We start from the raw sequence: 23682 nt of genomic DNA on the forward strand, positions 1-23682 counted from the left end.
GACATGGTCAAAGGTGAGGCACCAGAGTATGTGAGAAAGTCATATCCCACTCTCCACTCTACTGTGGGGAGTGTTCTGTCCATTGGCTAGATCTGGGTAGGGGCTTAAGGTTTACCGCCTGTATTGTCCTTGGCTGGTGCCTTAGTTTGAGCGGGACCCCTGGGCCCAAATCTGCCTATCATAATGTTCTACTTGTAGGCTTCTAGGACCCTCTGGGTCCTTCTACTTTGCCATTCTCCCATGATTCTCTCATCTAGAGTCCCACTAGAATGTCCTCTCCTCTGTCTCAGTTTCCTGGTAAGTGAAGGCTTTCGTGGGACATGCCCCTTGGGCTAATATGCAGATATAAGTGAGTATATACCATTTGAGTCTTTCTGCTTCTGGGTTAACTCACTCATTATGATCATTTCTAGCTCAATGATTTTTAAAAATAGAGGTCAACAATTGTTTTCTATGTAAGATTCCTCTTTATCATCCAGAGGAGAAAGATGCAGATCTGTAGCCGCCTCGTCTCCAGCTGGTGCTGAGGGCTGAGAGAGCCTATGAGGTAGTATTAGGATGTGAGTTCTGATCTTTCTAACAGTCATAAAGGGCCAGGATTTCCTGCCTCTAGAAAACTAAGTGTAAAATAATTCCTGGGCTCATTGTATCTTACAAGAAATTGGAGAGTGTTTGTTTTTTTTTTTTTTATCCTGCTGTTCTCAGGACTTTTAATAAGATGAAGTGTATATAATTTATTACTCCATCTGCCTTGTATGCTGATGATACAAGGACTGATTTTTCTTCCGTACACAGAGAGAAACCATCAAGCTATGAAATCCTGAGTAAGTAGAGAGGCATGTGGCTGCAAAACTTGCATCTCAGATGTAGGAGGTTTTTACATTCCCCCTAAAGCAATTTCTAGAAGTTTACAGTCTAGAGCCAGAAGCAAAGGATCCAAAAAAAGTCAACTCACATGAATTCTGCCGTCTTTGATGGCAGGGCCGTCCTCAGCGAGGCGAAGGATGAACAGCCCCATGTTGTATTCCTTCCCGCCGCGGAGGCTGAAGCCAAAGCCTCGAGGGCCTCTCTCCAGCTCCACAGGGTAACAGCCGAGGCTCTGGAGGGAGGCAAGCGGGACAGAGTGCTCTTAGGCACGGCTTTGCTACGTCGAAGAGAATCTGCTTTTATGGCTGAGAGAAACGTTTATACTCTTGATATGCACTCCTATGTTGTAAGAAAGGAATGCTAGTTTGGGCCCCTACTTAATTTTTATAAATTTAAATGAATTCATCTGAAGATTATATCATCTTCTAGTTGGTCAGTGTGCAGCAACAATTAGAGAATGATTTTTTAAAGTTCCCACTTTAAGGAGAGTTTTACAGTTTTTCCTGAAACAAACAAACACGGCCCGCTTTATTTAGCTACATACAACACTATGCACTTGTACATACTTGGTTCAAATTGCTTTTTCTATGGTGTAGTGAATGCCAACCACATTAGTAGTTCTGTAAAAGTTAGCAATTTTGGAAGCAAATGTATCCAGACAGATGGAATAAAAACACCAATACAGCATCTCAAAAATATCAGCACCTGGGCGTCTGGGTTTACCTGATTGTGCCGACTGCCCACAACTGCAATCACTGCGGTGTCAGGCTGTGCGAGGTGCTTATGGTCAGACCAGGAGTGTCTGTAAGAACTGCAGACATCTTTCCCAATTTCACCTTCCAGGGCAGTTCTGTGAGAGAAACCAGGTTATGTTCTGCACTCAGAAAATGAGAAACAGTCTGAAGAGTAAAGCAGACTAGCTTCTCTCAGGGCCGAGCCTTGCTCTGCTCTATCCTGACAAGCTGCTGTGGACAGACTTTCTAGAACCTAAACTGCTAGAAGAAAGACTGCCCCTCCCTCCGGGTGCCTTCAAGTCTGTGAGCCTCACCCCCTTCCCTTAATGGTGTTACGATGGGGCTGCTCTCAGAGAAAGCTGCACTCAAAATAACTGAACCAGGGGCAGACACTGTGACCTTGCCACTGTGAGAAAGGGATCTTCGGAAGCCCCACAGTCTGGGAAGATGTCAAATTTCTGGAAACCCAGTTTTTCTTTTATGACTAATATTTTTAACAACAGAGGAAAGAAATATGGCCAAGTGTCAGATAGTTGAGAAGACTGCTTCAGGTGGTGCTGGGCCTCCCCTACTGACGTAATTACCAGAGAAGCAGGGCTGAGGCTGCCCCAGGCTGACTAGCTCACTGTGCTGTGATGCCACGGAGGCTGGGAGGAGGGAGGATGGTTGGAGGGCAGGCGGCACTGCGATGGGCTGTGGGGATGAAACACAGCCGTGTTCTTTCTGACTTGGCTATCTGGTTTATGCATCACTGCCTGGGAGTGGGGGAGGGAAAAGGAGGGAGATGAGAAAAAACCCAAAACCTGAGAATAGCCACACCTGTCCCCAGGTATGTGGTTGGCTTGTGCCTGTCCCAAAGGCCTGTGCTGCAGTGCTGGGCTTTGCCTGGCTGAGTTTGTTCCTGATGGCGGACCATGGTGCTCTGCTCAAATGAGAAGACAACAGAAATCAGAATCTGTGCACAAAGACCAAGTGGAGCGTTACGTGAACAGTAGTGATGGGTGCAGCTCCCAGCTTTAGGGCTTCCACACAACTGCACTGTTACTTCCTGGAGTTGGAACAGTAATGTCTTCCCCTTCTGGATTTAAGTAACACTTACGTTTCAAGAGACCAAGCGCCATTTCTTATTTAATATTTTCACCCTGTCTGTCTCATCCATAACATGGAAATCAGAACTGCACAATCCAGCGGTAGTCTATGTGGAGGACAGACCTTGAGGGGCCGCGATGGAGCCGTGCTCCAGGTTCCCTCCCCTTGTGCCAAGTCTCAGCTGCGGGAGCAGAGGCTGCTCTGCGAACTACACACACTGGGAGCTTGCATTTTTAAGAGAGCAAGTTTTCTGGCTGACACTCAGCATCAAAGACTGTGGAGTCATCCAGAGTGTTGAGAAGTGTTGATGACGAGTCCATGGATAGAGCAGTTTTCTAAGAGCACAAATGCTGGAGAGAGTAGCATTTGTGTCCACGCCATTCTTAGCTGCATGGGAACCTGACTGCTGAGCCAAGGCCTACATCCACAGGAGATGGATGGCCTGGAGAGGACTGGCACAGGGAAGCTTAGCCTGTTGGGCCCACTAAGATACACTGAGTGTGATGGGGGCATGTGTATAACCTGGCAGACGTGCTGCAGAAGGCAGAGGACACCTTCTGGAATTGGTTCTTTCCTTTGACTATATAGATCCTGGCAATCAAATTCAGGTGCCAGGTGAATTAACCTGTCGAGCCACCTTGCTGTCCTAGCCCCACATTTTTAAAAGATGAAACTTCTGAATATTTGACTCCACCCAAATATCAAAATCTAGGGCATTTAAAATATTGATCAAAGACAGGGAGCTCCGCTAAGGGCCCAGATGCACCAGCTCTGGCCCTTGGTACTGTGTGTTCTTGAGTACTTTAGTGTCTCCGTGCTTCTGTCTCATCTGCAGGTGTGGCCTTGTTGGGGGAAATTATTTCTCTGGGATTAGACTTTATGGTTTAAAGCCATATGGCATTCTGTTTGCCTTTTTTGCTTCCTGCCTCACAGTGAGGGGCTTGGGGTGAGTAGGAGAGGAGAGGGCCACGTAGCTTAGAGCAATGATGTGAACACAGTTTCTGAAAACAGCTTCCCAGGTTCACTTAACTGCAGGGCAGCTGATCAGTCTTATACTGAATTCAGCGAGAGGGTTGGAAAACTTACAAATTCCATGAATGAAAATTTTAGGACAAAAGGTAGACTTTCTATTATTTCCTAAGTAAAATAAGGGATTCTGAATGTTTCCATAGTTTAAAAAAAATCCAGAGTACAATAACATGACAGGCAGTCACTGAATAAGTTTTTTCCTTTTGTTTCTTACTAAGGCGTCATCAGGTAACCTACTGTAACCATCTGTCCAGAAACACGTGGGCTGAAAGGTCAAAGGTAGCTTTTACTCTTGAGAAAAACAAGCAATTCTGTATAGCTGTTTAGAAAATTTTATCATCAATAATCAGTGATATCTTTGAAAACACTTTGTTCTCCTACCAAAGTATCCTGGGTTATTCAAAGTTCGGTCTGTGTCAGGGGCAGTAGCACATGTAAGGAGTGGGGATAAGCAGTCAGGAAAGTGACTTCTACAGTGTTTCACAGAAGCACCACCTGAGATGCACTGTAGCCTGCTAGTTTTGTACTCAGTACCACTGCAGGGCAGGTGTGAGGACACAGCTGCACACACAGCTCTGCAAGGCCATGCTGGTGACACTGACTTTTGCCTTATAATTTGAGTCGCAAAGTAAGTGTTAAGGAGAGAATGTGTGTGAATAAACACCCACCCCAGCACCTCAGACAGACAGACGACCGTGTAAGACTTGTATAAACATGACGGCAGTCCAGCAGAACAAAAAGCAAGGGCAATATTGAGAAACGCACGTGGGCGTGGTGGCGTGCGAGGCTGAGGCGGGAATGAGGCCAGTCTTGACCACACAGGAGCGCACTGCAGGGCTTGCGGTAGGGGTTACAACACACCTAGAAATCGATCTTAGGCTCACAAGGAAAACTGGAATATGAGTAAAGTATGAGGAACCTTAACTGCTATCTGTCCTCTTGGCAGTACTGGGGATGCCAAGAACCCAGGGTCTTGTGCTTATTAGGCAAGCTCTCCACCACTGGACCACAGTGCAAAGGGCCAAGGAACTTATATATGGGAGATGGACCTTCAGAGCTCTGCCTTTTCCTTTTCATTATCACTACAAAATCAAGGTAAATGAGATGAGCATTATGTAGTGGTCACTTAGTAATTTATAAACAAAGAACTCAGGCAACTTCAAAACAGTTCCTAATTAGAAATTGGTTTTTTGTTTTGTTTTTATTTTTTCAAGACAGGGTCTCTCTGTGTTAGTCTTGGCTGTCCTGGACTCGCTTTGTAGATCAGGCTGGCCTCGAACTCATAACAACCTGCCTGTCTCTGCCTCCTGAGTGCTGGGATTAACGCCTACTTAGAAATTCTTAATGGCTGAAGGGCAGCCTTAAAGCAAGGCAAGACACTGTTCCAGGGCTGCAGTATGGATGTGTTCTATGCCCTACTTAGGAGCTATTCCTACATGTTCCACCAGTCCTGTTCATACAGCCCAGAACAAAGTTCTGCTCCCAACGCAGGGCAAACCACGGCACAGGCCTGACACAGCAGCTCCCTCTGCACTCCAGGGGATCTCTCTCAAGCCAAGACACAGACATTGAGAAAATAAGAGCTGAGAGGTTTTACCAATATCCACTTCTGGATGCTTGCTTCTTCAGCACTAAGTAAATGGCCACCACCCACCACTTAAATTACTTTTCTTCAACAGTTGACAACTTTATAACAAACTGTCTTTTAAGATCTCAAGTGGGAAAGAGAAAGAATGTGACTGCAGAGCACGGAAACAGCTCTCACACACCCTGAGCTAGTACCGTGTGCTGGTTTGCGTGAGAACGGCCCCACAGGTTCATATGTTTAAACACTTGGTCCCCAGTTAGTGGAACTTTTTGGGCAGAACTGGGGGGTGAACTCTTGCTGGAGTAGGTGTGGCCTTGTTTGAGGTTTCAAAAGCCCACACCAGAGCCACTCTCACTGTCTCTCTGCCTGTAGCATGCGTCGGGTGTGAGCTCTCAGCTACTGCTCCAGTTCCACGCCTGCCTGCTGCTGTGCTCTGTCCATCATGCTCATGGACGCCCCCTCGAAAAGTGTCAGCAACCCCAATTAAAGGCATCCTTTTATATGCTGCCTTGGTCATGGTGTCTGTTCACAGCAATAGAGCAGTAACAGGAGTGACTGAGACACACTAAGACATCAGCTAGGGAGGGGTGGCCTCTTCCTCACCGTCTTCAGCAACGACTGTCAGTGTGACGGTGACTCCAGCATCTTTGATCAGCTGAACAATATTATCATGGGATAGGTCAACAATGGACTGTCCATTCACCGCAGAGATGTGGTCTCCGACTTTCAGCTTTCCACAGCGATCAGCTGGACTTCCGTCTATGACTCGGCCAATTTTATGAGGAATAACTGTGGACAGGACCCCAAGTGTTCTTGTTATTTAAGATACTTGCCAGTGATGGATTCATCATCATCATTATTTAAGAGTTAATATATTAATATCAAGGAGAAGGCTTCAAAAACAAAGGGGGAAAAGGAAAACAATTATTCTGTCTGAATCACCCTCCACTGACCACACACAGAGAGACTTTTTAATGTGGTTGTAACCATGGATACAAGCTTGTTGCTGTTCTCCATTTACTAGAAACCTTATTCCAGTTTTGTTTTGTTTTGATGGGAGGGGGAAAAGGGAGGGAGGGAGGGAGGGAAAAAGAGGGAAGGGGAAAGGGAGAGAGGGAGGTGGAAAAGGGAGGGAGGGAGGGAGGGAGGGAGATACCACCAACAGACCAGAAGTTAAGGTGCGATGAAGGAAGGAATGGGGCCAGAACAAGTAATGAAGAAGGAAACAAGACTCCAAGTGTGACAGTCCCAGAAAGGTGGTCTGGTGGTGGGGTGGGTGTGAGCAGCTCTTTTTCTGAAGGAGGCAGGGAGGGGGTGCTCCTGGAGTTTGAGGGTTCCTCTGAGAGCATGGCAGGACAAATCACGGCTCTCTAAGGAGTATACTTAGAGCACTGCTGGTACTACTGAGTGCTGATATTGGTTCCACAGGTGTCCCTCAGACATCCCTGTGACAGGTCTTTCTATGTTTTTCTTTTTAAAAGATATATTTATGTGTATGGTATTTTGTCTACATGTACATATATATACTACACATGTGCCTGGTGCCTCTTGGAGTTCAGAAGAGGGTACCAGACCCCATGAAACTAGAGTTACAGATCGTTGTGAGCTGCCATGTGGGTGCTAGGAACTGACCTCACGTCCTCTACATGATCAACAAGTGCGCTTCACCTCTGAGTCATCTTTACAGTCCCGCGCACCTTCCTCACGCACAAGGCCAAAGCTTACATTTTTCTTGCCAAAGCCTCTTTTGTACAGCTTTTCCCAGGAAGCCTCAATCTCCCGCCAGACTCCCTCTGGCTCTCCCTCCTCGTGTTCTGATTTGGGGGGACGGGTGGGTGGGGGTCTGTAGCTCATCAGGCTTACTTGTACTTCTAACTCCCATATGGTCCCTGTTACTCAGCTGTCCCCACCCATCCTTGAATCCCGTTTCTTTTCCCTCTTTTTATATCACAATCCCAATTTTCCTAGTTAAGGGCCACTGTTAGCTATCAGGGCTGTATCAGGGTTTTGTTGCTGGTGTTGGTGTGTGTGTGTGTGTGTGTGTGTGTGTGTGTGTGTGTGTGTGTGTGTGTGTGTGTGTGTTAAAGCTGCTTTAGAAACAAAATTCTCTGGTTTTGCTGACTCTGAAAAGGAATATTCTAACAAACGCAAGTCAAGTTTGATGCATAGGAGCTGGTAATTGGTTAGAAGTCCAGGTACAATGAAAAATAAATGACTGATCTTTAAAATGCCTAATTCTACACAAAATCAATTAACTTGTGGTCTGGGAAGAAGGCTCAGCTGGCAGAACATGTGCCTTGCAAGCAGGAGGACCTCAACTCTCAGAATCTACACAGAAGTGGGCACAGGGACAGGAGTACATGATTACAGTCCCGGTGCTAGCTGTCCAGAGACAGCAAACTCCCTGAGGCTAGCTGGCCAACCACCTCCAGGCCAGTGAGAGACCGTTTCTGAAAGGAGGCGAGTGGACTGTGTCCCTGAGGAGCACTCCTCAAGCTGTCCCCCAGCCTGCACATGCACTTGCACACAGGCAGACACACACACATTGGCATAAAATTAACTTGTCTTTAGATGTTTTTAAAATGCAAAAGCTACTTGAGAACAGAAGGCTGAATATTTATTGTTAAAGATTACCTGGCTCTCCTCGCTGCACAAAGCTGTGACTACCACTCAGACATGCAGGGCAGCTCTAACGCGGCTCTGGCTCCGTGGGTAAGGCCTGGCTGGGGGCAATGTGTTGCTGCCACAGCTTAAATCAAGGCCCTAGGCACTCAGGGCACCTTGTCAAACACGGTACCACCCAATGTGCAGTAAGTGGCATTTGTGCCAGGAAACAAGTCTACATTCTCTGGGAGTTTCAAGCCTAAGTCAGTGAAGTTACTAGGCACTTGGGCTCTTTGTGACTGACATGGATGGTGACAGTATTTTTAGGTGGCACTGTGAATTAGGTTTAATTTCCTGAGTAAAAACGCTCCTTCCTAGTGTTTCTGACTCATAGCTGAGAGTGTCCTATAGATATTTAATAGACTTTCATTTGGACTGGAAAAGTTATTCTTGGTCATGATTTATGTCCTTGACTCTGCTCGAATTAGACAATGGCAGATTTTATTTTTAAATGGGAGACAATTAACGTTGGAAACAAGTGCCTTTTAGCACAGAATGAAATCAAGCACTTGGGAGTCCGTTTTCCTTGCAAATAGAGCAATTAGAAAAATGTCAGTGTGGTATGGGCCATGTTCTCCATGGCGCATACTGAGCCCGTTCACTAATAATATAACAGGTGGCATGCTAGAAACACGTGGCAAATCATACGGTGGCCCTGCTATGACCTCCTATTTTAGTTCTACTTAGAAAAGAATTTACTCATACATAGTGTCCACTCTAAGTCCCCTGAGGAGATCGTCCCGCTCCACGGCACACTGGAGGGTTTCTTCACACTTGGGAAAGCATCACACAGAATTAATCTCTGAAATCTCAGTGGCTTCCTTTCTTACCATGTGGGCAGAGCAACAGCAAAGTGCTGCAGAATGGTGCCACCAAACTTCCCTCAGAGCCACCAGAGCAGCTAGAGCCACCAGAGCACCTGCAAAGGCACACCTGAACACTCAGTGGGCTGGGAAGTTTGTCACTGTATTTCCTCAGAGTGTACATAGCTTCAAGCCTGCCTTCTTCTTGTTAGTATATAGCCTATGGACACTTGCCATAAAACTACCTTTATATCTATCTGTGTTTACCTCTGGCTTCAATCTGTCTGCCATGTCCAGTTGCTTAGGTCAGGTTAGTACTTTTTTTTTAAGGTTAGTACTCTTAAATATTTATTTTTAGAAAAAGAGAAGATAATAACTGGAGATGTCCCATTCTCAAATAAGCCTTTGCAAGCAGAACTGAGAAGCTCAGAGCAGGAGTGGCACCTCCAAAGCGCTGGCCAAGTGAAAGGAGCCGCGCCCTCGCGCCTAAGAGGGCTTTTGCTAAGCATGTGCTCACCGAGCACTCAGGCTCACGGTGAGGATGCTGACCCAACCTCCTGACCTCAAGGTCAGCAGTAGGGATCTTACAATTTCAAAACTGCTTCCAGAGGTGCTACTAGGAACTCCTTTTTGAGACATGTGTCATTAGAAGACACGTTTACCGAGGAGAAAAAAGGTGATGTACGTTGAACAGGGCTCTGAGACACGGCCCATAAAGCAGGAACAGGTGGGTCTCTGCCCTTCCACAGTGCACACTCCTTATGAAGCACGCCTCTGCTGCGACCCTGACTGCTCTGCCTTGTGGTGAGTGAGAGCCCGTCATTTACACTTACTCCAGGGTTCTTCTCTCTAAATGAGACGAATGGTGTTCTGAGAGAAATGCTCTGGGCCAACACTTGTGAGCTCATTATCTAGTAGTTAAGTGAAATTACCAAGTCTCATTTTGTACCTTGACTAAAAACCTTGAGTATTTAGGAAGCACCTTCGAACCACCTCTCCCTAATTTATGTTCACACTGATAATTAACGAGCTTCAAATACTCCTTTCCGGCTACATGTTAGCTTTTGCCTCAGTTCTTGTATTTGAATTGGGTTTCCATATGTAATTATTACATTGATAGAAATTTTAAAGGTTCCCTAATAACAGAAGGTTGCTTGGTACTGTGTGTCACCACCAAGTCCCAGCTACGCTGCTGCTGAGCCAGGAGCCTCACTTAAGCCCTCAAGTTCAGGAACAGCCCAGACAACGTGATAAGATGCTGTCTCAAGAGCCCAGCTGACTTTCCCTACTCTCAAACAGCCGGCCAGAGCCTGCAGCAGTGTTTTAGGTAAGTGGGCGACAATGGCGCACAGTGCCCACACTAACTACAGCGGCTACCACGGGCTCCGGATCTGCATGCTCATCGCCATCTTCAACCTCGATGAGACAAGCGTGTTAGCACCAGCCTCAGTTTACAGAGGAAACCATGGCTCTTGCACGGTAGGGGGAACCCCCCGCCCCCGTAACACCCCCCCCCCCCCCCCGCCAAGATAAATCCATCTTCCATTAAAGACAGAGTAAGCTTGAATCCAAGTTTGTCTGATTATGAAGCCTAGAAACATTAATGATGTCATCTTATTAGGATGTCAAAAACCTACATACACAAAGCCATCAAAATAGTAAACTGCTTAAGTAAATAAAACCAAAAATTTAAATATAAAAATTAATGAAAATGCTTAAGCATGTAATGTTGATTCTTACTGAATTCACTTATATTGCTTTATTCATGGTGACACCAGAGTGTCTGTCTTCTGCAGGGGTTGGAAGAGAGCATCTTTAGTATAAAAGTAGTCTGCACTTATCACTTGTAGTGTAAAAATCTTTTACTACGTTTATTAACCTGGATATCTGGGATTAGATTGTTATATGGTATTAAAGTGACCAATGTGACTCTAACAGTTACTTGTTTTGAAAAGTCTGGTTTCCAACGACACTACATCAAAATCATCTTTCCTATTGCTGGCATGGGCTACATAATCACCTCACAGCATCAGTGACATTCTAGTTCCAACTGTTACCATAGCAACTGCTCTTGGAAAATGGACCTAGTATCAGTGAGCAGTGACCTGATACTACAGTGATAACTCATCCACACCACAGCATCTTCTCCTTTTACATGCGTGTATTAACTGTAGCAAGGCCTGCAGTTTCCTGAAATTTTTTTTCTTTTTTACTAAGATCTTAGTAACCATTTAGTTTAATATCTTCTACTCAAGACATCATCAAACCCACTAGCAAAGGCAAGAGCATCTTTGTATGTGGTCAGGGAAGTTTTATTGTACTGACTTAGAAAAATAATAATTATTAGGTAAGCATAATACAGAAATATCAGTGTGCTGGTTTTTACCTGATACTCAGCTGGATTTCATAATCATAGTTAGGATTCTTATTTTTTAGAAACGTAAAGACAAGGGAACACGGTTTCAGTAACAATGATGTTTCAGTGAAATGTACGCAAAAGGGGTGAATGTCCTCATCATTCAACAGGAAGGCTCTACAGTGGGTACATTAGCACTTAGCAACATGAAATAATGAAGGCATAGCTGAGCCAAGATTTTCTATTTCTCAGTTTTACTCCTTCTCAAATACTCCCAGAATTTAATTCATTTCTACTTTTATCATTTCTAATTTAGAAAATCTGTACTATCCTAACTTAAAATTTATTATTAAAAAATGATATTTTTCTCTAAATTCATGAAATTAAGTCCCTGGTACATTTCTTCAGTATAGCCCCAGTGGAAACTGAGACTTATTTTGTGGCATTTGGGATGCCAGAGAAATCTGAAGGCTGAAGGTTTGGTTTAGATTGCTTAATTAGATTCCTTAATTTTGAAACTAAGGATTCACTACTTTAAAAAGATAAATCTCTAAGGCAATTTATACATAGGTCTTATTTCATAAATTCAGAAAACTGATGTTCAGAGAGAGACAACACGACACAGTGGCTCGTACCTCCCGGCGGCGGCTTGCTTTTAGAGGTGAGGATGACAAAGCCAAACCCTTCATTTTCTTTTCTCTGCAGGACAACATCATAGGCCTCCTGGGGGGCAGCCCTGGCTGGGAGCTCCGCCCTGCTCAGGCGAGGAGACCCCCTCTGCGCGAAGGCTTGCGGGCTGCCATCCTCAGGCTGGTTATCTATAATAAACACCATCAGGGTTAGTATTTATGGAAAAAAGCTAGAGCTAGGTAAGTATTTTAGTGCTGGGCTATAAAATAAATTTCACTTCTAATAATATAAAGAATAGAAATCTTGGACCTAATCAAAGTAGAGGTTCAGGCAGTAGGGGGTCCATCTGACTCCCCAAAACATAAAATATACAGTAGACAAAACACATAAGACCTAATGTCATTTCACTTTTGGGAACGTTCTTCAAAACCTCTACAAGATTAGTTAAAAAGATTTGTTGAACCAGCGAGTTAGCTCAGTGGGTAAAGGCACTTGTTATAAACATGCAATCAATCAATAAATAAGTAAATAAATACAACTAAAAATACACAATTTTTAAAAATAAACAAATTATTGGAATTGCTTAGTTCCATGAAGTTACAGAGTTTTAACAAAAGTAGATGACAGAAATGACACAATAAAATTCCTTCTAAAATTAACTGTAGAACAATTTAGGTCAGTGACTGATGTTCACAGATGTCTGTGGAGGTGAAAGCTCCCAGAATGCTGCCCCAATCAGTCTGCTATCTGCATAGGCTGTTTCTTATATAGGTGTTTTATAATTGAAATTTCCTAATTAATGAAATCAGCTGAGTTCATCATGGCCACCCATATGCAACAAGCTGTCTGTGTGAACAGCAGGCTCGCCTGGGTTGAAGCCACGTGGAACCCCGGCAAGTGCAGTTAGCCTATACCCTTCTGCTGCTATTTAATGATAAAGAAGAACTAGAGAATGAAATGGGAACTTTAATTAATTTGGAAAATGAAAAACAGGAGGCTTGTTTGTGTGGTAATTTGGTCGGACATCACCAACAATCCCAGTATACTACATTTGTTTAAGCTATATTTATAAAATTCCTTTAGCTCTAAATTTGTTTGATTTAAGAATATTTTAGCTGCTGGGAAAACAGCTCAGTTAGTAAAGGATCTGGGCCGTGCTGGGGAGGCAGACCCTGGGGCTTCCTAGCCTAGTCTATACAGAGAGCTCCAGGCCAGTGAAATACTCTGAAGTGGGGAAGGTGATGATGCCTTAGGGATGACCCAGGGTGTCCTCTGTGCACAGCCTCCCCACTACAGAGTGAGCACACGGCACATTTTAAAAGAGTGTGGCTTAGAATCTCAAGATAACACATCAACATGCAGTCATTACTGAGAAGACAGAGGTGGGGTTCTTTTCCTGTTGGAACGAGTCAGCTGAGTCTCTAATACTATCAAATTACTACACCGTGTCACAGCACTTTCCCTGTGACGGTTTTCTGGGGTTCACTGACCACGGCATGCTGTGATTCCAGCACAACCAAAGTGCCGCATGAAAACCTACAGGGATCTCCAGGTTTTTGGTATTTATAAAGAGAGGCAGTTGTAGCTCAGGGACAGACCATGGGCTTAGCATGTGTTCAGCACTAGGTTCAGTCTCCAACACCAAAAGGACGCAAGTGACAGTAGTATTCAAGTTCATTAACACTGATGCCTGCTCGTCAGGCAATATTCTCCTAGGTGCTGGAGCTACAGCGTACAGTAAAAATGGATCAAAATCCACCTCTTCATAAGACTTAATTTCTTGTGCTACTGGTTTGTTTTTTGGTTTTTTGTGGGTTATTTTTGGCAAGAATTCACTTATAAAATCCTGTTTCTGTTCAGCTGGAAATGGTTGCAGAGGTGGGTAGATCTGTCTATATGTTGGTCTACACAGTGAGTTGCAGGCTAGCCAGGGCTACCCAGCTTTAAAAAAACATCCTATTCAGTGCTCACAAAAGTGCTACACGATGTGCTCACATTCTACTGTCGTGGTTTAGACTGCGGGCTCTACAATTAGAAGCTTAATCCTAGACCCTTACTGTCTGTGAACCTTGCTGTGGATGACTGAGCACGACAGTAACTGTACCACAGAGTCTGCAGGTCCAAGTAAAGGAACATGCATCTAATAGCGTAAGCACCAGTAAGTGTTAACTGTATTACACCGAAACTTGCTTTCTTAGTGCACACGCATGTGTGTTTGTACAGGCACAAATGGAGGCAGGAGGACAACTTGGTATTGTCAGGGTCTCTCACTGGTCCGGTGCTCACCAATTAGGCTTGACTGGCTTGCCGGCAAGCCCCAGGGGCCTTCCTTCTCTGCCTCCCCAGCAACAGGGTTATAAATCCTGCTGCCATGCCTGGCTTTCTATGGGGCTGTGGGCATAGAACAAACACAGGTCCTCATGCTTGGGAGGGCAAGAACTTCACTGCCTGAGTTAGTTATCTTTCCTGGCTCTACAACAGAACTTTCTAAAAAGAAGTGTTCTACTATCTGGGAATATTTGGGATTTCACCACGACCAAGCCCTTTGATGTATTTAGTAGGGGCTGTCTTGCTATGATGAAATAACAATATTCATTTACTAAGAAAACATTTAAATACTCCCATTTACAGTAACATACTGGTAAAATTGATTAATATGATAATACAACTTAATGTAACAGCCCAAAATTTATTTACACTTTGGAAGACTTTTTCTGCATCCTTTACACTACAAAGTTTCTGCAATGGGCTCTGAGTTATCCCAAAAGGGTGAGTACACATGCTGAAGACTGTATAAACCCTGTAACAGCAGGGCAAGCAGGTCCCTGCCTTCTCAGGGCTGACAGCGCTTTACACACCTCCACAGAAGATCTTCCTCCTGACAGTCAGCAACACATGGCCATTTCGAGCAGCAGTGGTCATTAAGTCCAAGACTTGCTTGTGTGATTTTCCTTTGACAGGAATCCCATCAATGCACATCAACTCATCAGCAGCACGGAGCCGACCATCCTTTTCAGCTGCTCCCAGGGGAATGATGGCCCCAATATATATCTGTAAGATAACACAGTATAAGTTGTTCGAACCAGTTCACTAAGATCAGCTTAACAGTTAAAGACCTTATCTGAGAAAAGCCGTGAGGAGCCATTCATCAGAAAGGTGGTATTTCAGAAAGTACATGTTCTCCAAAGTGGTACTTTATATACTCATACTGTGTTATATAATACTGGGTCCTCAGCATTGAGCACATGGAAAAGTACAAAGTTGCTTAAGAACCTAAAAAGTGGGGCTTAATAGATGGCCCAGAAGTTAAGAACACTGGCTGCTCTTCCAAAGGTCCTGAGTTCAGTTCCTAACAACTACATGGTGGCTTACAACAATCTATAATGAGATCTGGTGCCCTCTTCTGGCATGCAGGTGTATATACAGACAGAATACTGTATATATAAGTAGTTAAAAAAAAAAACCTTAAAAAGCACTTCCAAATTCTCCACCACTACAATGTAACAAAACAGACATGTTAAAAAAAACTTTTAAAATGCCAAAGAGAAAGGTGCTCTACAGATTGTGCGCAGTGACCAGGCTCATTCATGGCTCTCCCACATATCACGGCTAACGACACAGTTTCTGGGCATATAACCAAGAAACAGTTCTTGTTCCTAAAATGTCAGAGGGTGAAGGGAGGCTGAGGGTGTTCATCTGCATCTGTGGAAAGACCCAGTTCACTCTGACCTCAGGCAGTTAGAACCCTGTAATTTTAGGCTAGTTTTGGAACTACTAAAACCTGATATTTAAAAGAGAAAGATTGTTCTCAAGTTGCTGAAGATAAAATCTTAAATTGTCTAAGTGAACATTGTGAACATTGTGACAGCGAACAAAATTGAAAGCAATAAAAAACACATATGCTACCAAAACCAAAGTATCTGGTATTTGCTGTGTGCACAGCAATGGGTCTTAAGCTCTGTATCTCTAATGACCAATGCCATTGAAAATTATTTACTAATTATAACATTTATATGCTATAAATATGATGCTATACTCAGAAACAGAAGCCTTTCATACTTACAGGACTACATTTCTAAAAGTAGCCATGCAGGACTTTTATATTATCTACCACAAATGCTAGTGTGCTCTTAAACTCTAGACTGTGTTACTTCTCTGTCATCCAACGCTAAGGCAAAATGTAAAATCAAAACCCACTGTGTTTGTTTTCTAAACTAACCTACATAAACAAAATGCTGGACTTTTAGGTGCTTTATAAATATAACCCCTATGTCTTCTAGAAATTTAATTATTTTATACTTCACTAATGCCAGAGCTAACAACAAAGCAATAGACAAAGTGTTGAGCCTTGTGCCCACTTTCCATGGAGTATTCTGAAGAGCAGCAGCTGTGCTGAAGTTGACACTGGCACACGGTTCTGAGAGAAGGAAATGCTCTAGACTGTCCAATAAAGGAAGAGGTAAAGAATTAGTTCATAAGTGTTTTCTCTAATACTAGGAATCAAACTCAGGGCCTTGTGCCTACTAGTCACAGACAGATCTACCACTGAGTTACAATTCTAGGCTCAGATAAGCTTTGTTTACTTACGAAGAACAGAGGGCTGAATACTCAGTTTTTAATGTATGGTTTTGGGGTTTTTTGTTTTCTAGTTGTTTCTCTGCAGGACTCTGGCTGCTCTGGAGCTTGCTCTATAGACCAGGCTGGCCTCAGTCTCAGAGATCTGTTAATGCATGGCTTTAAGCTTAAGCCACACAGTATGTTAACTTAAAAGACAATGACAGACATAGAAATGCAGTATTCATATTAATGAAATTATTTATTAGAGGGGAAAAAAACCTCAGCAAATTTAAAGGGAGGGGGAGGGAAACAAAACCAAACCAGTGCTTTGATCTGATGAGCAATGTCCCAAGGGCTTAGTTTTCTGAACATCTGGTCTTCAGCAACCCACTCTTCAGGGAAGTTATGGGACCTTGGGAGCTTTGCAAGAGGAAGTGCATCACTGGGAGCAAGTCCTGAGAATTTATAAACATGCCCCCTTCCAGCTCACTCCCTGCTTCCTGCACAGGGGTAAAAATGTGGTCCTTCAGTTTCCTGCTCTGGCCACCTGGCCCACGCCTTCCTACCATCACATAGCCTCTCCCTGGGGAACCACATGCCAAGGGACTCCTCCCTTCTCAGTTGCCTTGATGATGGTACTTCATCACAGTTACAAAAAGCAACTAATACAACCTATGTTCCACCAACTCTCTATTTAAGGATATTAACTATTAATTCCAGAAAGGGAGGCAGTCTGATCACTGTGACTGAAAAAACCCCAAGCTAAACCAGCCAAAGCAACCAGGAGCATCAATGCCCTGCAGTGTGCACTTACAGATTGGTCAGGACCATCTCCTCCCAGCACTCTGAAGCCAAATCCTGATTCTTGTTTTCGAAGAAAAACATCCAGATCTTTGGTGTTTGGTGCTAGGGAAAATAAGAATATGTTAATATAATTTAATTTAAATGGATTAAAATAAATTAAAGCTCAATATTTAATGGAAAAATTATAGACCATTCAAAAACTATAATCTCAGAACATTTGATATGTGAAAACTTATGTGATAGTGTAAGAAAATTCAAGTATAAATTTCTGTTTCAAAAGCTAAACAATGTCAGCTAAACAAAACCACATCAAACTGATGAGGTTACTTACACTCCCGTCCTTTCAGTATTACACTGTTATCAACTTCTAATGTTGTCCAATCAATAGTACATTAAGTTCAGAATTATCCAACTGATAGTGCAAATGATTTGAATTTCATTTCAACAAGTATTTTACATCCTAAGAAAAAAATTAGCTCACAAAATACCTTATTTTACTCTTAACCAATAGCTTTGTCAAAGAAAAATATTTTACATGAGCTATTTACTCGACCTAAATGGGGAAAATGTTAGTATTTTTTAAGACAAAGAGAAACAAATGTGTAAGTCTTACTGATGCCATTTTCTATGTGGTAAGCTATGGGCCTCAATAACTCACCTGGTGCCCTTCAGTAACTGGGAGAGCTAAGATTTAAACCCAGCCTGACTCCCCAGATGCCAGGCTTACCCCCACAAGCTTGTCCCGAAGGATCTGGTTGCATTAATGAGAATACTATATCAAGAAAAGAAATTTTATGTCTAAGAGTCTGTCTCTGGGAAAATAGTAGCTTTATTCATAAGTAAGATATATTCACTAAGAGTGAAAAACAAAGAAACTGCCAGACCTACATAAAAAGCAAGTGAAATAAGGACTGAGGGTAACCTCCTGGCAGTCCTTTGGCAGCACTCCCTTCATCAATGCGTCCTCCCTGAATCATGGACTTCACGGTGGAGGTGGAACATGTGTTCAGCATGAGTGGGGGCAAGGCCGTAGGTCCACGGAAGCCAGTGCACACATGCTCCTCCCTCACTTAAGTTTGCCTCCTGTACAAAGCACTACACTGGATGCTTCCTACCATTCATGTTAATAAAGCGTCTGTTTCCTACTCTGCATCCCAAGTTACCCAGTGCATCTTCCTACCACTGTCCCTGCTAGGCGACGTGTACTCTGATCCCAACCCTCGGGGTTTTCAGCCCCGCACACTTCCACTGCACCACTCTGCTTGCACTATATGTATTTGCCTGCTCCTTTTAGATTTAACAAAACTTCTGGGTCCGGGTACCTATTTTTCCCTGTATTGCAATTTACCTAATATAGTATCTGGTGGACAGCTTGTACATAACTCATAGTTTTGAAAAAAAGGAATGAATACTGAACATACACAGAAAGGCTTAGAGCCACATTAAAATAGGAATGAAGGAATAATTTTACAATGAAAGGATGGGAGGATTCCAATTTTAAAATAATCCAAATTTATCTTTTTACATGTTTCCCTGAGATACTCCACAACTACTTACGTTTATCTTCATATAAAGTCTTAGATTTCAGGTAAACCTCAGAAGGATCCAGCTTCGGGGACCCTGACCTGACAATGCTGGGCGGGAACGGCATAGGCTGGGGAACAGGCTCATTTACGGTCTCCAGACTTCCTGAATTTTCCTTTGTATCTGCTTTCTAGAATGGAAACAAAAGGACCTTACTTAGTATTACACAGAACCGTGGCGTGAGCTGGAGTGCTAACTAAGTACTTGTATCGGTGCTGACATCACAGAAGCCTGGCCCTCAGTCCTCGAATCCACCCACACAGCCATGTCTGTCTGGTTAAAACATATTTAACTTACATTATTTAAAGAGTTTATAATGGTTCAACTAAAGGGCTCTGCTTTTTATGTTTAAGCACCTTTACAACCAAGACACAAAGTAACTGGGAGATGAAGATAATTAAATTCAATATAGCAACATTTCTACAGAAAGCAAGAGGAAAGCTCCACCTCCCATGCACTAAATTTATTTTTCCAGTTGAGATAGTTAAGGTAGCATTCTTTCTAAGATACTAGGTTTGGAGTGTTCCAGAAACCTCTGTTGGTCAATGCCAATCCACGTAGGAAAGCACACAAGTTGGGCGGTCAGTCAGAAAAGTGAAAACAAAATACAACTTTACCAAAGCAGTCAGGCAAAGTTATTTATTTTATTTATCATCATCACAGCAGCAGCAGGAACAGCATCAGCAGCAGCATCACTCTCACTGTGTGATACATGGTGTGTGAGTGTAGGTGTGCAGACAGAGGTCAGAAGACAACTCTCAGGAGTCCGTTCTCTGCCTCCCCAGTAAGTCCTTGGATCTAACTCAGGCTGTCAGAACAAGAACCTTCAATCACTGAGCTGTCTTGCTGGCTCCAAAGTGATTTCTTTACAAACAAATTTAAATACAAAATCAACAAATGGCCTGAAATAAGAGTTTGAGATCAGCTTTGCTAATCTTTGTTGAAAGGCAGACTCACAGGCATATGTAATAATTAACACTGACTGGAAGGCAGGGGGAGCAGTTTATCTAGGAAAGGTGAACTATTTCCAAGTGTGCCAGAGAAGACCCCTCACTGACCTAGGCCCAGGGAGATGCCAGGATGGGGACAGAGCCACCTCCTCTTCCCCCCATGCTCTAGGATTCTGCCAGCTTAGCTAAGGGTCAGCAGAGCCTTCCACCATTGGCATTAGTGTCATCGTAGGCGCATGGGAACTATGGAACTGAAATGATCAGAATACAGTGCAGTCTTAACTGACCGGCCAACAAGAACGTCTGTTCACACTGACCTACTGGTACAGAAAGTCCACTTAAAAAGCAGCCTCTAAACGACACCCTCTCCTCCCCACCGCTCACCCACCCCACATGCCCCGGTTCATTCATCACAACTCTGCAGACTCGGTGTGCTGGAAAGGATCAACTTATTTAGTCCTGTCTACTCTTTCCTGTAAAAACCTATGGCTTTTAATAGAGACCAGCTTTCTACTCCACCCAGGCCAAACCATTAACTAAGCTGAGTTTTAATTATGATTGTCCTTATATCCACAAATGTATGCTATGCCTGGTATAGTTTCTTCCACCATAAACTTGGCACAACCATTTTAATGACGATTTTCTTCATCTAGAACTTAAATAAGCTTTTAAGTTATTCAGAGAAATAACCAAGAGGACGCCATTTCAGATTACATAGTCCTATCACTTGACATAAGAGGATTTAGCTCAGAAGGCAACAATTATTTTGGAAAGTTTTACTTAGTCTTAAGTGAGAGATCATCTAAACCTGGGTATTTATAGTCTCCGTGAAATTACGATCAGCTACTATGTGTTCTCCTTGGCGCAGGCAAGAAGATGTACTAATAGTTCCCCGCGGCCCTGGCTTTCAGCTACTTCTTATCGGGTTCCTCTGCAGCAAACGAGAAGGATGTTCACACAGGCTCTCCAACTGCCTATGTCATGCCTTTGAGAGCAGGACATTGGAAGTCTGGGCCTCTGTGCTCTTCCAGCTGCAAGTCTTAACCAGCCAAGCACAGCCTCCACAGGGAGGTTTCTACCACCTCCTGCGGGTTTGATCTCAGCCTAGGGCACTACGCCTCTCTGCCGTCTCACAGCCATTGCCATAGCAAGGATCTGCTTTCAGATGGAAACAAGGCACCGCTTTCAGGGTGAAAGCATTGGTGAGCCACCGTAGTACTCACCATTTTGGCAGTTTTAGTTGGTGAACGAGGACCTAAAATTTAAAAAGAACCAAAATTTAAAAGCAGAGGAAAAATGTCCCTAGACCAAACATTAATAATGTTTTTGATAAATTTACAGTAGGCTAATATAAAAAGCTATCTAGTATCAACTATGTGTCAGGCATTAGACATCTATTATTTTCAACTTCACAACATTCTTGAGGCATAAATGCTACAGCCATTTAGTAGTTAAGGTTCCTTAAACCACAGAAACAGTAAGCAGAGAGGCAGAAAACGGACATCAACCCATCTAATAGCAAACTATGGACTCTGTATTTTCTGTTAGAAAACTCTCAGGCACTCAAAGATACTTCTTTAAAAGATCTATTTGTGTGTGTGTGTACACGCATGCACACATAGCTCCTCTGAAACAAACTAAAAGGATGTTCAAAAGGACTTTCAATTGTCTACTTCATGACACAGAAGATAGGACTGTTAGCAATATGCACACTTTGGAGGCGAGAAGAGGGCATGGGATGTCCTCCTCTACCACAGCCCATTTCCTCCTCTGAGGCAGAGGCAGGGTCTCCACCTGAGCCAGGGCTCCCATTTTCTTGGGTAGCTGGAAGTCAGTAAGCCCTTGCCTCTCCATCCCCCCCTGAGCTAGGGCTACTGGCACGCACGGGCTGCCTGGTCTGTTATACGGATGCTGGTATCTGAACTCTACTGAACCACCTTGTCAACCCTATCACAAAGAGTTTGTGTTTTTTTAACCTGACTCTGAGCACACTGTACTATATTACCTGGAAAAGATACTAAAGTGGGTCAAAGACATGAGAATAATGAAAAACTCTCCTAAGAAGTAAAATAAAGTTGTCCCTCAAATATAGACGCTAAGAGTCAGGGTGAAAGGCAGAAAGGCCAAACACTAGCCATTCCTTGGTATGGACTTAATAAACCCCACTGAAATGCAACTTTGTAGTTAGTCCTTAGAATTAGATTTATAAAGTCTAGGAATAGTTCATGTCTGCTGATGACCTTAAAAAATGAAATTCACATTTTTTTCACATAAGCACTGTATAGTTTAGTTAACATTTACAGGCAGATTGTACAGCTTAAGACACAGGACAGGTTAACTCCTCCCTGATGTACTCATACACAAAAATGTAAGCACTTCAAATCTCTCATGTGCTACAGAGTTCCTGACGAAGCACCACTGGCTGAAAAAGTCAGTATCTATTACTGTTATCAATGGAGAAAAATGAAATTAAGAGGATGTATTTTATTTGATGTAGCATAGTACCATGACTTTCTCTAATCACTAAAATTATAAATCAGATTTTTAAAAGATTATCATGGGAAAAATTATATTCCTAATGGACACGAATCAAACAACTAAAAATCAACCAAGAGCTAAGAAAGATAATGCTACCAGAGCACTCAGACAGAGCCACGAGGAGAGTGCACATGAATAGCCCAGGAAGCACACTAGTAAAGGACACCTGCCCTGTAAGGGAGGGCAGTGACCAGACGCAAATGCCTGGGCTGAGCATCATCCCCCTGTGTGCGTGCACTGTTACTCACCTCCTCTTAGGATAAGCAATGGGACATCGGCACCTACTGGGAACTGCTTGAGTACTTCTACGACCTGGAGATGTGTTAAGTTCTGTACATTTTGATGGTAAATTTCTTTGATGATATCCCCCTTTTGAAGGCCTTGACACCACTGGCTATCCAATATCATTTTCACCTTCTGTCCAGTTGGGCTGTCAGCAATTGCAAACCCAAAGCCCTTGGGGCCCTTAATCAGAGGGATAGTCACTAGTTCAGGCTGGGAGCTGCCTGATGATGCCAGGGATGCTCTCTGCTCACTTAAATCCGATGGACCATTCAGACGATCACTGGCCAAGAGTTGTCCTGATTTGCCATTTTGATCCAAAACCATTGCTCCTGGTTTAAAATCCTGAGTATTCATGCATGGCTCTCCCTTTGCTAATGATTGTCCATTGATGACAGGGGTAGCAGCAACAATGTCCACAACAGGATCTTCACTGTCATCAGGAAGTGGATAACCACGGCATAAAGTAAGGTTGACATACTGGTTGACAGGCACCAACTGAAACATCTGGACAACATCTGCATGAGTGTGACCAAGGACACAGTTGCCATTGATGTCTACAATAACATCACCTGATGAAATATAATCATGTTAAAGTATTAAAACCACCAAACAAGTTTATCTTTTTGTTAAGGAAAAGGAACAAAACAAACTCTGAAACTAAATTTGAATTCTGAAATTCTATTTGCTCATAAGAATTGAAAAAAGATTCCTAGTACATATATTTGCTATGTTATGACTTTGCTCTAAAAAGTATATAAATGTCTGCATCTTTTAAGGTTTATTTTTAATATTTCCCTTATTTTTTTCTGTGTCTGTGCCCACAGAGGATGGGGTGTTGGGCTCCCTGGAGCTGAGGTTACAGGTATCCATGAACTACTGGGAACTAAGCAACCTGGGTTCTAGGAAAAAGCAGCAAGTACTTTTTAACCACTAAGGCATCTTCTAAATTTCAAATTATTAATTATCTTAGCATTGAAGTGTTACAATCACAAACTCAAGCCTATCATTTAAAAACTCTCCAAGTTTTATTATAATTGCTTATGTACTTTCTGAGCCATTACTAAGTGGTTATTCAAAACTCAGTGCACTACGGGTATTTAGCACACACAAGAGAAAATAACAACACCAGCTACTTGTACAAACAAGTTATTCTTAAATGTCTCTTAAAGCCTTTCCAATTAGAAAAGAGGAAGATTAGAAGACA

General features: G+C 43.2%; 1 protein-coding gene across 3 annotated transcripts in view; it reads right to left on the bottom strand.

The window, feature by feature from the left end:
- The window catches only part of MAGI3 (membrane associated guanylate kinase, WW and PDZ domain containing 3), a 190600-nt gene that overhangs the window by 7343 nt on the left and 159575 nt on the right, over positions 1-23682 (bottom strand). For all 3 annotated transcript variants that reach the window (XM_084755368.1, XM_084755367.1, XM_084755369.1), the window contains 10 exons: positions 22442-23047; positions 20879-20910; positions 18679-18835; positions 17132-17223; positions 14619-14811; positions 11766-11948; positions 5911-6096; positions 2421-2523; positions 1591-1717; positions 956-1099 (listed from right to left, as the gene is read on the bottom strand). In XM_084755368.1, coding sequence (XP_084611494.1) covers positions 956-1099; positions 1591-1717; positions 2421-2523; positions 5911-6096; positions 11766-11948; positions 14619-14811; positions 17132-17223; positions 18679-18835; positions 20879-20910; positions 22442-23047 — 1823 coding nt within the window. The remainder of the gene's footprint in view (positions 1-955; positions 1100-1590; positions 1718-2420; positions 2524-5910; positions 6097-11765; positions 11949-14618; positions 14812-17131; positions 17224-18678; positions 18836-20878; positions 20911-22441; positions 23048-23682) is intronic.

This window comes from Acomys minous (assembly GCF_964271855.1).
Source record: "Acomys minous genome assembly, chromosome: 14".
In the NCBI taxonomy this organism is placed as follows: Eukaryota; Metazoa; Chordata; class Mammalia; order Rodentia; family Muridae; genus Acomys; species Acomys minous.